Source organism: Musa acuminata, chromosome BXJ1-6, assembly GCF_036884655.1.
Source record: "Musa acuminata AAA Group cultivar baxijiao chromosome BXJ1-6, Cavendish_Baxijiao_AAA, whole genome shotgun sequence".
NCBI classification, from domain to species: Eukaryota; Viridiplantae; Streptophyta; class Magnoliopsida; order Zingiberales; family Musaceae; genus Musa; species Musa acuminata.
The window spans coordinates 10,028,472-10,042,574 of NC_088332.1; the positions used below are offsets into that span (position 1 = coordinate 10,028,472).

General features: G+C 43.1%; 1 protein-coding gene and 1 long non-coding RNA gene across 2 annotated transcripts; both read right to left on the reverse strand.

The window, feature by feature from the left end:
- Window positions 1-5,668: 5,668 nt before the first annotated feature.
- On the reverse strand, window positions 5,669-7,278 carry LOC135676161 (WD repeat-containing protein LWD1-like). The gene has a single exon (XM_065187030.1). It carries the CDS (start codon window positions 7,159-7,161, stop codon window positions 6,028-6,030), a length of 1,134 nt encoding a protein of 377 aa, XP_065043102.1. The 5' UTR covers window positions 7,162-7,278; the 3' UTR covers window positions 5,669-6,027.
- Window positions 7,279-10,582: 3,304 nt separating this feature from the next.
- On the reverse strand, window positions 10,583-11,798 carry LOC135676162 (uncharacterized). Its single transcript, XR_010514164.1, has 3 exons — window positions 11,643-11,798; window positions 10,894-11,566; window positions 10,583-10,783 (listed from the first exon to the last, which is right to left on the reverse strand). It is a non-coding gene; the product is annotated as an uncharacterized LOC135676162 (long non-coding RNA).
- Between the last annotated feature and the right edge of the window lie 2,305 nt (window positions 11,799-14,103).

Consider the following 14,103-nt stretch of genomic DNA (forward strand, 5'->3'; position numbering starts at 1 on the left):
CATTTATCACCAGATGATAAAATATAGTGTCAAACAGTGTGACTTTAATGGGTCTAACACGACTGTAGAGAAATGGCAAATCTACGGCCATAGCATAGCATGCAGGAGGATTAGGGAAAACCCTAATAAAATATTTCTTTGGATATCACAACAAAACAAATAAAGAACTGCACTTTACTAACTTCTGGAGAAAACAACATAAAGAAGATTATAAGAGAAGAAAGGCAGTAAGACATTTAACTGATCACCATATTAGATATATCGGCATAACTGAGACAGCATTCAATAAATAAAATAGAAAAGCAACTAACCTGTTGACTATTTCCAGAGCTTTTCATTTATATCCAATGCATGACCAGCTTTAACGGAAATTCTGCCAGAGGAAAAAATATATATGTCCTCTAAAAGGCAAGAGATGATATTTAAATAGTTATCATATTCCTTCAACATCAAATGCCACTACCATTTTTCAGTCATCAAAATTACCAAATACTGATGCTAGACACTAACCTGATAACAACAATAGGAGGCTATGAACAAATGCTTATATTTTGCAACATGGCCAGCACATACTGAACCTCTGATCATCATTTTCACAGAATATCACATCAAATAATCCTTTCAATCTCAAAATCTCAAACAATTTACTGAAAATAGGTCTCATAAAATATGTCCAATACGGAATATAAACCTAAGAAAGTATGCTGGCATTGGTTATTATGACTATGGGGTGTACAAGCATCTTGCTATGTTTGTTTCAAGGGTAAATATTGCAGCAAACAATGCATTACATATTGAAAATAATATAACCACGAACCAGTAGAAGAGGAGATATAGCATAAAGCTTTTCATCTATCTTGGTGCATGATGAAAATGAATGTTTTACATGTTATCCTTCATTTTTCTTTCTTATCATATTTCAGAAGACAGACAGAGAAAGACATCCATATATTCCAAAGAAATCCTACAAAAATTATTACAACCTCCTTTGATGGTCAATTCAGACAGCACAAATGATGGACATATACAACTCTCATTCCAAATGGTTCAACTACTCTCAACCCTGTCATGCTGAGGTACTTTGTTTAGTAATTTTTTGTCAGCAGGTGGGCACCAACCTTAAGTACGAAAATACAGGAAATAACATTTCCATATTAATCCACCGTGATAGGTTCAGAAATGTTTTATCTCAAACATCAGTATCTACCTACCCTTTTCACTCCTAAACCACCAACACAAGATGTTATCTGAGTGAGCTGTTCTCCAAAAAGGCCAAGAAACATCATTAGAATCAAATATCATTTAGTCTAGTCACCCTGAAACATTGAGAAAATTGAAGTGCCATGTTCAATGCTAGAATGATCTTAGAAAGGCCTAAAGAATCTGTTAGTTACAACATTTTGAATAATACACATATATAAGAATCTTCTCAGCACAATAAACCAACATCAAATGTCATTTCCTCATGCCACTTTCTAATTCACAGTTACCTACACTATTGCACACACAAAATGATGAATGGTTCATAATTCAGATCACTAAAAGTAAGAATCCATTTTCAGAACTGTCAATGCAAGACTCACCAAATTGACTGATACTGATCGATCTCAACTAACCAAATTTTAGCCGATTTTGTGGCTCATAGCTGAAATCAACAGAAAACTAGGAAGGACATGATAAAAGTCACTGCAGCATAGTCAGCTGTAGCAACGATATCAAGAAGAGAATGACAAGGAGGTAGAGGATATGAGGATGGATGCAGTAATGACAATCAATCACCACTCTCACCGGATGCCACTTGCAATTAGGAGTGTAAATGAGACCACAAATGAGCAAATCCTTGTTTGTGTATACTTTAATCAAACATACAGTTGTTTTCAGCTTGACATGATAATAGGTCATTGATAAGACCCTTAGGGTTTTATCGTAGAAGAAGAGGGAGAAAAGGGATGATCGCTTTGAGGGGATCGGCCTCGTAGGGTTTGTCAAAAGACTGGATAATAGGTTAAAAGAAACAGATACATACCTATTTATAGAGTTCCACCCAAAGTCCATCAGGACTTGGACTCTTAATATTAAATAAATATTAAATAAACCTCTATCTATCTCTTACCGAACTAAACAAACTCAACAAAACATTATTCAAAAGCTCAGAAAATAAAGGGATCCTAACAATTCCTCCCCCTTCAAATCAGCCTTGTCCTCAAGGCTGAGCAGCATCAAACTCGGGGAGTTTCTCTTTCAGCACTTCAGTCACAGGGTATCTGCGACGCATTACAACCCGTTGATCAAGTAAGTATGGTCTCCACTTCTTGATAGTATAAGCAATAGGTCAGCCTTTCGGTATAGTAGTCGTTGTAGTCTTCTGGAGAACCCTCTCCATCCAATGGCTAGTAACAGTTGTGACCTTACTTCCACGTCTTCCCTTTACGATCACCTGCTTTCTATTAATAAAAAAATTCATGATTAGTTTATAAAAAAATCCAAAAAATATCACTCAGGGTTGATAGTCATTCAATTCTAAGCACCACTTCAAAGTCTTCTAAGGGTAGCAAAAAGAAGTCCACAAGCAACTCTTGGCCCTGTATAATCAACTTTATCTTCGAACATTTGCTATCACAAGTTAAAATTCGTCCATTAGCGATCTTTACTTTGAATTTGTTACAGCCTTCAATGTGATAGGCCAATCGATCAGCATTCTTATTGTCCATAAAATTATTAGTCCTACCAATATCAATCAAAACTGTAACATACTGATGTTCCAAAGTTCCTCCAACTTTCATAGTTTGCGGGTTAGAGTGGTCGGCTAATGCATGCACTGTATGTATGATAGGTCCAACATCTTCATCAGAATCCATACCTTCATGATCGGAGTCCACATTGTTAGCTTCCAGTTCCTCCCTAATTGGTTCAATTATCAGAAGTTGCCCTTGTTTACATTGGTGCTCCCTACTCCACTTTTCATCATGGTGCCAACACAAACCTTTTGTTGATCTTTCCTTGAGTTCTTCTCGGGTTAGTCTTCGAGTGTTAGGGTTTCGGTTGGGAATAGATGGGGCGGGTGGCTTGCTGATCATCTATTTGTTGTTACTTTTGTTTCAACGATTTTTCCTGCTGATTTTTTCTTCATGTAAACATGCAAATGATATTGCGGCTGTCATAGTACGGGGTTGGCGAGCTTTGACTTCACACCGGATATCAGGATTAAGTCCTTCAATAAATGTACCCACCAGTTGTCGTTCGAACCAATCTCTGACTTGATTTGACAATCGTTCAAATCTACTATGATATTCTAACACTGTGGAAGTCTAACGAATGTTGACGAGTTGCCCATCAACATTCTCGTATTCAGATGGTCCAAAGCGAATAAGAAGTCCTCTCTTGAATTGCTCCTATGAGGGAATCCCATGGCAAGTTTCGTACCAATCATACCATTGGATTGCATCTCCATCTAGCTGGATTGAGGCTATTTCCACCTTCGATTCTTCTAGGGTTCTGTGAAAACAAAAAAAATTTCTGCCATAGAGATCCAACTGGTCGAATCTCCATCTTCCCATCTTGGAAATTCCACCTTCAAGCGTGGGTAGCTTATGTCCTATTCTTGGTTCCTTTTTCCTGTCTCTAGATCGGCTCAATGTAAGACTTGAATTTTCTTCTTGTTGAAGCTCTCTAGTAGGCTCTTTTTGAAATTATTAAGTGTTTCTTGCAACCAATTCTCAATTCTGGTTTCCAAGGCTTTTAGTTAAGCTTTCACCGAATTATCGGTAGCCATTGCATAGGACTATAGATTTGTAATCCCAGACTCTTGTTTTTGTTGTCTAGTTAAGGTCATCAGCATTGTCCTATTCGGTGCAGTTGTTGTGAAGCTTGCGTTGAGGGCGTGAGGAATCGGTCGCTGCGAGGACGCTGCTGCCGAGGCTGGGAGGCAGCGGTGGTGGCGCGGCTGGGAGTAGCATTGAGGGCGTGAGGGATCGCTACGAGGCTGGTGAGGAAGTGAATGTTGAGACCAGCGTGAGGGCTCGCTGTGGTCGCTGCGCGTGCGGCTGGAGGCAAAAGCGTCACCGCGAGCGGCTGTGGCTGCGACCCAAGGGGAGGCAGCAAAGGTCGCGGCTGGAAAGCGGGCATCAACCGAGGTAGTGTTGACGACGTGGCTGGGAGGCGGTTGCTGTCGATACCGATAGCGAAGAGGGGAGGAAACAACGACAGTTGCGGCGGTCGTGGTTGCCTTGTTTCGATCGCCGCGATGAGGGAAGGTCGAGCGACTGCGACCCAAGGGGAGGCAGTGAGGGTTCCGACTAGGAGGCAGGCGGCAATGGACTTTCGTCGGGAAGTGGCGGTGACAGTGATCGCTGACCGAGAAGCAGCGACAGGATAAGGTGCGACTGAGGGGCGGAAACGTCGAGGGTTAGGAGTAGCGAGAAACAGCGACTGTTGAGGGCTAGGAAGCAATCGCGTGGCTGCGGCGAGACGGGACGCTGGCAGCGCCGTCTCCGACGAAGGCACGACTAAGGATGGCTGCGGCATAAGGTGGGATGAGGCGGCCCTTTCTCACTCGAGCGGGATGGGGCGTGGCCGCGTTCTTCATTTTTTTTTTTTTTTTTTTGAGATGATGATGTCTAAGACGATGAAGTGATATGAGAAATTACAGCGGGAACACCGAAGATCGTTGCTTTGATACAAATGATAAGACCCCTAGGGTTTTATCGTAGAAGAAGACGGAGAAAATGGATGATCGCTTCGAGTAGATAACCTCCTTGATCACTTCGACGGGATCGACCTCTTAGGGTTTGTCAAAAGACTGGATAAGTTAAAAGAAACAGATACATCCCTATTTATAGAGTTCCACATAGAGTCCACCAGGACTTCGACTCTTAATAATAAATAAATATTAAATAAACCCTTATCTGACTCTTACCGAACTAAACAAACTTAACAAAACATTATTCAAAAGCTAAGAAAATAAAGGGATCCTAATCGTCATTGGTGATACCATATGTCACAAAAATTCATTAGGAACAAAATAACATGAAACTTTTTTGAGCTAATGGTGCTAGGCCACTTACTTTCAGCAAAAGCATTATATAGTATGTGCAAAGGCAGTGTAGAAAGTCTTCAAATTTGATTGGAAGGCCTAAAGAAATTAATACTATAACTGACCCTAGCACGGATCAATAGAGGTGCTAAATCTTTACATTGTCATTTACTTTGCCACATAATAATTTGACTGATCTACCACCTACCTACCTTCGTAGGTTCTTAATAAAGTATCGGGGAATAGGACAAGCATTTCCTCGATTATCCTTCCAGAACCATTACAAAATTATTCCACGTTAAAGTTTTCTACTAAAACATAGTAGAAAGTTTGTGAAGTCAAAGCCATCACTTGTCTAGGAAAATCAAGCAAAGTATCAAACAGAAAAGTAAAACCAAAAGAAAAACACTCCTGTTCCTTCCGAAAAATTTATATTACCAATGCTCCAAGAGTGAAAATCTAAAGCTTAACAAAAAAGATTACTTGAAGATGAGAAGGCCACAAAAGAAACAAAGATATGAGTTTCAGATAGGAAGAAAGGAACGATGAAAAGACAGAGAAGTAACATAAAAATAAGGGCTGCAACACCATCAGAATAAATGCATATGACAATCAAGAAAGTGGCAGTAGAAAACATGAAAATATAAGTCTTGTTTCCAACTACTCTTTTCATGCTGAAATTAGTCATTATATATGTGCATAAGTTCTATCACTAGAATTAAACATACAACCCAGAGAAAGCAATAACTCTCGAAAATGGAGTCAATGATATCCCTACTCAATAGAATGCAGTTTCGGTTGACAAGCTCAGAAGCTACCTACTACCACAGACACACAGACAAAGACTATGGAACCTGCATTTCCTAGTTTAATTAGAAAACCTGATGTTATATCATCCTAAGCATAATAGGCATTAGTGAATAATGTGGATGGTAATTGTGATGCATAACCCTTTTTTAGCTTCTCGATTTGGTTCCTGATTGAAGATGAGGCTGTCAAACCCTGAGTATCTGCAACTTCGTGGAGAAGGCGATGGCCACCCAGTCGGGCTGGGAGGAGGACCACTGAAGCTGCTCGATCTCGGCACCAGCGGTGTAAGCCAATATGGGGTCGAGGCCGCCCTCGGCTGTGGCGGCTGAGGCGACAGGCTGGTGGCCGCTCGCCTGGTCACTGCCCATGGAGGAGAGGTCCCAGATGAGGGCCTGCGAATCATCGCCGGCAGTGCAGATGTGACAGGAGGAGTGGGGAGCCCAGGCGATGGCGTTGACGCTGGCCTGGTGGCGATGGAGCTCGACGACGGGCAGAGTGGGGAAGCGGATGTCGAGGACGACGACCTTGGCGCTGTCCATAATGATGGTGGCCATGTAGCGGGGGTCTTGCTTGTTCCATCCGAGGCGGACCAGCGGGGTGCCGGGGGGGTCGGCGGACTCGTAGATGATGGTGGAGTGCTCCTTGTCGCGGAGGTCGAAGACGCGGACGGAGCCGTCGGCGGAGACGGAGGCGAAGACGCCGACCCCGCCCCAGGCGATGTCGTAGACCTCCTTGTCGTGAGCGATTAGCTGGGTGTCGACGGCCTCGCGATCGATGTCCCAGACGGTGCAGGTGGTGTCGATGGAGGAGGTGCCGATGCGGCGGGGCTCGGCCTCGTTCCAGTCGAAGGAGGTCAGCGGGCCGCAGAACTCGGAGTTCCGATTGCCATTGAGGAAAGCGCGGAGCTCGACGCGAGAGGAGTCGTCGGCGACGCGCCAGATGCGGAGGAAGTCGGCGGAAGTGGCAAGGAGGTCCGGGCGGAGGCAGTCGCGGTCGGGGACGAACATGGCCTTGGTGGGGGGGTAAGGGTGCTCGAAGGAGAGGGCCGGGTCGGAGCGGATCTCCCCCGTGGCCTCGTCCAGCTGCACGATCTCCACCCGGTTGCCGTAGCCCTCGAGCAGGCTCCCGATTGCCAGCCGGTACTTCTTGTCCCGCCGCACGCTCCAGTTCATGGCGTAGATGTGCCACGGCGCCTCGTACGTGTAGATCTCCGACCGCTGCTGCTTCTGCTGCTCCTCCTCCCCATCCGCCTCCGACGAACCCCGATCCGGCGTCCCCCCACGGTCCCCAACCCCCACGCCGCCGCCGGTTCCCCCCATGATCACCTAGCTCTTCCTCCTATCCTTCAGCTTTCAATGAAGATCAACTGTTTGTGTAACTTCCCAAGAGGAGGAGGAGGAGGACGAGACAGGCGAGCGGAGACCAATAGGAATGGGATAGGGCAGGTGGAGTCGCCTCGAGGCTTGGAATTTGGTAAGGAGCAATGATGACACTGCGATACAGACAAACAAAGCTATCGGGGCCCCGCACCTTCACCTCTGAACCGGAACAACGGGTGAGCACGCGTTCGTGGTCCGACCAGGCTCAGAAGCAAACCATCGTCTTCGAACCGGACTCCGCTCACACGTGCTGCTTGGGTTAATCCATCTCCGACTAACAATTATTAAATATTTAAATTAATACAAATAAAATAACCATACAAAATAACATAAAATTATATGTGCCTTAAAATATTCTTACATTTATATGAATATTATCTTAATTTATTATTTTATAATGTTTATATGATTTTGATTTTTGTACTCTTTTCTGTATACTTTTTTTTTAACATTTAGTTTAAGTATTATTATTTTTATTAAATATATACACTATTAACTTAAATCGATTTGAATTAATGGATTATACTGATTTAAAAATTAATGGATTGATTGAACCGATTTAATTATAGAAAACAAGGAAAGAATAACTCAATTCAAACCCTTTTCAAAAAAGGAATTAAAGAAAGACTCCAAATAAAAAATTGCGCTGACTTATATTTTATCAACCAAATTCCTTCGAGTTCAGTTAATTAAGAAAGCATATGCGATGACTTCATCCATTGACCAAGTCATTGGTCAGCTGGAGGTCAACAATGACCAGAAGTCCATGAGCATTCGCAAATTAGAATTTCTTATAGTTAACCACAGTCCAATACAAAACATCATTCCAGCACACTTTACCCAAGGCACGATAGGCATTCCCACGTTATATGGTATATTTTGACAGAGCCTGCACGTCACAATCGACATAGCACGTCAAGTCATAACCCTGCGCTACACGTCCCGTCCCGATGGCTCGGGACGATGTCATCTGACACACCATCAGCCTTCGCGCCACAGTATAAACCTGGCTGGCCTCCGACTAGAGAAGGAGAGAAAAGAGAACAATTCCTCTCGTTGCTAACTTGCTCGTCGGAGGGGCCACGGCCGGGTACCACCCGACGGAGGCCATTTTGCAGGAGGGTGAGGGACTCGGCACGGGAGCGCGACTCGCTCGGCATCAAGGAGTCGACAATCAGCCCCGATCCCGACCAACGCCAACCAACACTCCTTCCCGAGAGCTCGGGTACCTCATCATCCGAATTACCCCGCAGAAAGTTCCCGACATTGACCTGTGGACCAGGCCGTGCTGATTCATCAACCGCGACACATTTGTTCACCAAAACTACACATCTCAATCTATTGCATAGGTGCGTTACTAGTAGATCAGTAAGGCTTGAGAAAAATCATATGCAAATAAAACCTCCGAATTTCCATATGATTCAAACAAAAGCTGTTGAAGAAGACTAGTCAATGCTCAAACGAAAAGAGTTTGAAATCAAAATCTAGGTATATTAACTTTTCCAATTTATTGACAAAGATGCCTAAAACCAATCAGAATTTCCATTTTAGTTAAAGCATGAGCAGGTTCTAATTAAGCTGGACTTTCATAACTAGCACAGCTAACAATGGAACTAATTGCTAAGATATCACAGCAAGCAGTCATGAGAAATATGTTTGGTAATATCACCCCTCATAATAATTTGTTTGCATCTTAAACCCTGCAAGTTTAGTTCGACAATACACATGTTGGAGAATGGATGACCTCAACCACTTATATCTAGTTTCCTTTGTTCAGGTCAAACATAGTAGACTATACACTTCATCATGTTCAGTGGTTGTCTCAATAATTCAGATTTTCCAAAACTCCAAGAACAAGAAACTGTCAGTATTGACTCTTAACCAGATGGGGCAATAATCATTCAAATGATCAACTTAATTTACACATCGTAAATGCATCATTTTATAGTTTAATCTACTTCAATGTAACAAAATTTAGTGCCTTTATAAATTAGTGAGACTTTTTATTAGATTAGATTGACCACTCAATGACTGTAAGAAGGCTCTGTCAATATGGGATCTGAGGAGGGCTAAGATTACCTCAAAATCCACAAGAATTCTTCAAAATTGTTTAACCACCACAACAATGAGTACCAACATCTAGCAAGTCAAAGACTACAAAATTATGATGCAAAAAAAGGAAAAATAGTTTAAACCATTTAGAGTTCAGTCAGTATTAAAAAGATATATTAACTTTTCTTCTAACACAATTAAGTATGGAAGAGTGACGAACGCCCGACTTAAGCGAACCAGAATAATAAAAAAGATGTTTCCTAAGCCTTCATTTGACAAACCACTCAAAAGAAAAAAGGGTCTCACAATATGATATAGTACATAACTCTATTTCAGGGATTTGTGAAACCAAACAGCAACTTAAGTCAATTTGAAATAGCCTTAATCTGCTACAACCTATCAGCAGAATACTTCTTGAGAAATCCATCAACGAAGGAACAAGATTGAGCAAGTGAACAAGTTAAGAGACAATAATAAATAGCCTGACACACACAGTAATTAAAGAGAGTTTGGCAAGCAACCATCTTAGCCAGCATATGAAAGAACAAGTCTGATGAATCAATTCCTCGCAAAAGAATGAATGACATGCCACTGTTAGCATCACAGCATCAGGTGGGTGGCCAAAACAGCAATTTCAGTGGACAGGGAAACATAGTAAATTCACACATAAAAGAGGGTAAGTTTTTGGACTGGTTAACAGCACATAGCAGCCGCAATAACTTCCGACACACAAAGTAAATTTTAGAACTTAGAATTTAGAATAAGAATCAACTGGTATATGCATTACAATACCTACAAACAGAAGCTAGAAAAGCGAATTTTGGAACACTGCAGAAATTGATGGAAGAAACATATCGCACAAGATGCAAGCACACAGTTTGTGGAATACAAAAGAAAAAAAAAAAAGCTAAACTTTGACAAATCAATCTTATTCAAGTCTTACACTTTGATTTCATCAAACAACATTTTTCTATCTGTGTATATCCAGACAAGGTCCCAATCAAAAGCCTCAGCACAGCAAATAGTTAGAACAAGTAAAAGCACAGTGGCAGCCAACCAAGGCCCACATCCATAAGCTCTGACGGTGACACCTTCAGTATTTCAATCTCCTGCTCATCATCTAAGTTTGCAAGTACTATATCTACAAATTGAAATTGTACCATTGCTAAAAATACTCAATAACGACAAATTAGGTGGAGTATATAGCCATGTCATCGAGCCGACCAGTGCAGGAAAAGAACAAACAGCAGCAGCAGTAAAATAATGATACCACAGTTCTCGCATGGAATTCTTGCAGAACAAGACGACCTTTCGGCAGGCCAAGACTTCTTTTGCCATAGATTTCGAGGACTCACAGTAAAACTACAAGAAACTACATCCACACACACACACCTGGGAACAAAGAAATAACCTCTTACCAGAGGACGCGCAATTCATGGAACACACTGGGGGCAATCATCTTGCATCCTGCTGCTTGATGCCCAAGAACTCACAATGGTTGATCGCATACCTGGGCAGATCGAAGGCAACCAATTACCGCTGTCCACAGCAAACGGCGAAGGGAAAAAGTGTGGCAAAAAGGTAAAGAGCAAAGTAAAAACGTCAACTCGTTTGTCTCACCCCCACTGAGTCTGCCACCTGTTGATTGTTGTATCTGTCCTTTCTCAAACACTGATGTTTATCCACGACTTGATCGGATTAGAACATTACAGATAGCAACACTCGTTTTTGTTTTCTTTGGTGCTTGGAAGCGGATAATATCTACAAGAACAGCTTCAACAACAACAAGATCTCCAAATGAAACTACTACATGAGGTATCATCTCTCACACACGGAAAACAGAACTAGCTATTACGGGAAAGGACTAATTACAACACTGGTAACACCCGTCTCTCGCTCTCTCCTCCATCCTCTAGACGCCATAATTATCTCCATAACCATCGGGAATCACCAAACATATCCCTACTTCTGAAGCTTTCTTGTAGTCACTGGGCCTCCACGGTGGGGGCGCGGGAGGTGTTCACGCGCGGCGGCGGAGGGATAGAGGTGGGGGAGGCGGGGGTGTGGCTGTGGGAACTCGTCCTGTGGAGACGGCACTTGAAGGAACCCGCGTGGGTTGTCGGAGCGCACACGCACTTCGGGACGGCCCCCTGGCCGCAGGCGGATGAGTTGGAGGACCAAGTCCTCCGAACTCCCGGCGGCGATGGTGCCTGGTAGTGCTGGTGGTAATCGTGGTGGTCTTCCTTGCTCACGAAGTTGGATGCCATTTTTCTGTCCTTGATTTCCTTCAGATCTGAGGTTTAGGTTTAAGCAAATTATTTCGGATGAGAAAAATTACAAGAAAAAGGAAAATATCGGCCAAAACGAACCTTCGAAGATAGACTCAAAGAGCTAAAGCGGCAAACTACGTTCAGCTACACAGCACCGGAACTTATAGAGCGCACGCCCCCCATCTCGGGCAGCCCGGGCAGGTTGCCCGCCCCGTCCTCCCAGCCGCTGCCCGCGATTCCTCCACCGTCCCACACCGGCACACCCACGACTCGACCCTCACCCGGACCGTGATGGGGCCACTGACCTTACCCGCGGGGTACCAAGCGGCGTCCCCGTCTTCGGCCGGAAGCGGGACCCACAAGACGCAACTGTCTCAAGTCATGAAATGACGTTCGTGCCCTTTTCTCCACTGATTCATTCGATTTGTGGGTCGGGTTGAACCGCCCGCAGGTTACGGAAGACTTCGGCTCGACCGGTTGATTCCCGAATCATCTTTGAACCGTCAAGTCGATCATCCACGTGATTCCACACCAAATTGGACCGGAAAAGCCAATAGGACGTGAAATCGAGCCCGTTGAACGGTGTACCGGTTTGGGTCGACCGTGTCGCAATGGACATCGAACTAAGCCGGCTGAGATAGATATTTCTGCTCTGCAGCTGCACCTGACATTAAAGATAGCGATGACGGCATTGAGACGTAGACACGCATACGAACGGTAAGTGTATGGCTACGTCTACCGGTCATATTCGACGTTGAGATGTAACGTAGAAGGCTACGTCTATCGGTCGGTATTCGTTCCTCCGGCATTTGATTCAGCGTGTACGAAAAATATCTAATCATCTAATATGCTTTCATCTATTAGTAACATGAGAATCATCAATGACAGCTAAACTGTGGAGTTGATTGATCATAAAACATTGATATGATCTGTTTAGCTGACAGGTTAAAAATTGACAGTGGTTACAGAGTTCAAACACTATAAATTGTGTGATAAATATTTAAAAAAAAATATTTGATATAAATAAATATTAATTTAAGCATAAAAATGGTCTTATTAGATTATCAGGCATCCATCGTATAAATCTGGTATAAATTATCTGAATCAAACACCTTTGCATAAACTATACGAACATAAAATAAATAATCAAATTGTTTCGAAAGTGAAAGAACTTTAATTGCTCAACTATATTGATTTATGAGTTTGATTTTATATGGTTTGTGTTAGTGTCTCTTTACGTCGTGGTTGGAGAGTCAGCACGGCTAGGGTCAACTCCAGATGCTCAAGGTTGCTCGTTCTAGCGCTCGAGTCTCAAGAGCTAGCGTCGGTCGTCCCGTGTCTGGTGCGACCCTTTGTCTTGAAGTCCTCGATGCACAGGATCTCCTGCATTGGTGCTCAAGTGTTGGGTCGAGTTTGAGCCTCATCACCAGGGCGACCTTCTCTCCTAACGGGCAACTTGATTCTTCGTCATTGGGCTCCTGCACTCAGGTCATGATTGGGAGGAGGATTTCCCGATATATTTCCTCCGAAGTTTAAGTTAGCTTTTGGTTGAATGAGTGAGAGTAGAATGCTTGAGCGGAAAAAACCTCCTATGTGTTGGCCAAACGATGGGTTTTTATGTTTGCCCACGGGGGTGGGCTACCCCCAGCCTCTTAATGGTCGTCGACCTCTTAAGTGGCGAGCCCATACCTTCCGTACTGACATCAGTTGTCCTACGTGGCATCACACCCGAGCGGCACCGACCCTGCCTTCGCGGGGCGGAGTTGTACTCAAGCGATGCCTTTCTACTCTTTGAGGGTCGGCGTTGCACCCGAGCGGCACCGCCATCTCTAACTTTACGAAACGACGTCATACCCGAGCGACGTCATCCCAGCTTTTGCAGGGTGACATCGTATTGACGTGGTCCACCATATTGACTTACAACTTTTCTGTTGACGCTAATGTGGTTGTGATCGGTTGCTTGAGAGCGTGTTATCAAATTGTACCGTATCAGTTCGACTTGTTCACCATCCAAACCATAATTCACTTTTAAAAAAAATAATTTTAAATATAATATAACGTAGGAAAAGGATTGAGTACATAATCGCATTGGATTGATAACAAAAACTGTCATTGACAATTGTTTTTTGTTAGTAATTAAAAAAATAATTATTTTAAAATATAAAATTATAGATCGGAATACTGATTCGAAGTCCATCGAGATTGTATTCTATAACTATCTATTTTAGTGTTAGAAAACCCGACTCAAGCATATATATATATATATATATTAAGAATCGAATGCATTAGAGAGAAAGGACGTGTTGATGACATTGACTTATTGCGCTAGTTAGGCGCGCGAGGAATTAGTTAGGCGCGAGAGAAAGGAATCTAAAGGATATGATGCATTGACCAGAATTAGTTAGGCGCGCGAGGAATTGTCTTATTGCGCTAAAGGGTTTTGTCCTTTCGGAACTTGTGAGGGTAAGAGAGATCCAGCGAACTTATGAGCCTTTGGTTTCCATACTCTTCAACCAATATGAGACTAAATGATCTTATCAAATATCATTATAAGATCAAA

Coding starts and splice junctions, on each gene's coding strand:
- LOC135676161 (XM_065187030.1), bottom strand. CDS start 7,161: ATGGGGGGAACCGGCGGCGGCGTGGGGGTTGGGGACCGTGGGGGGACG.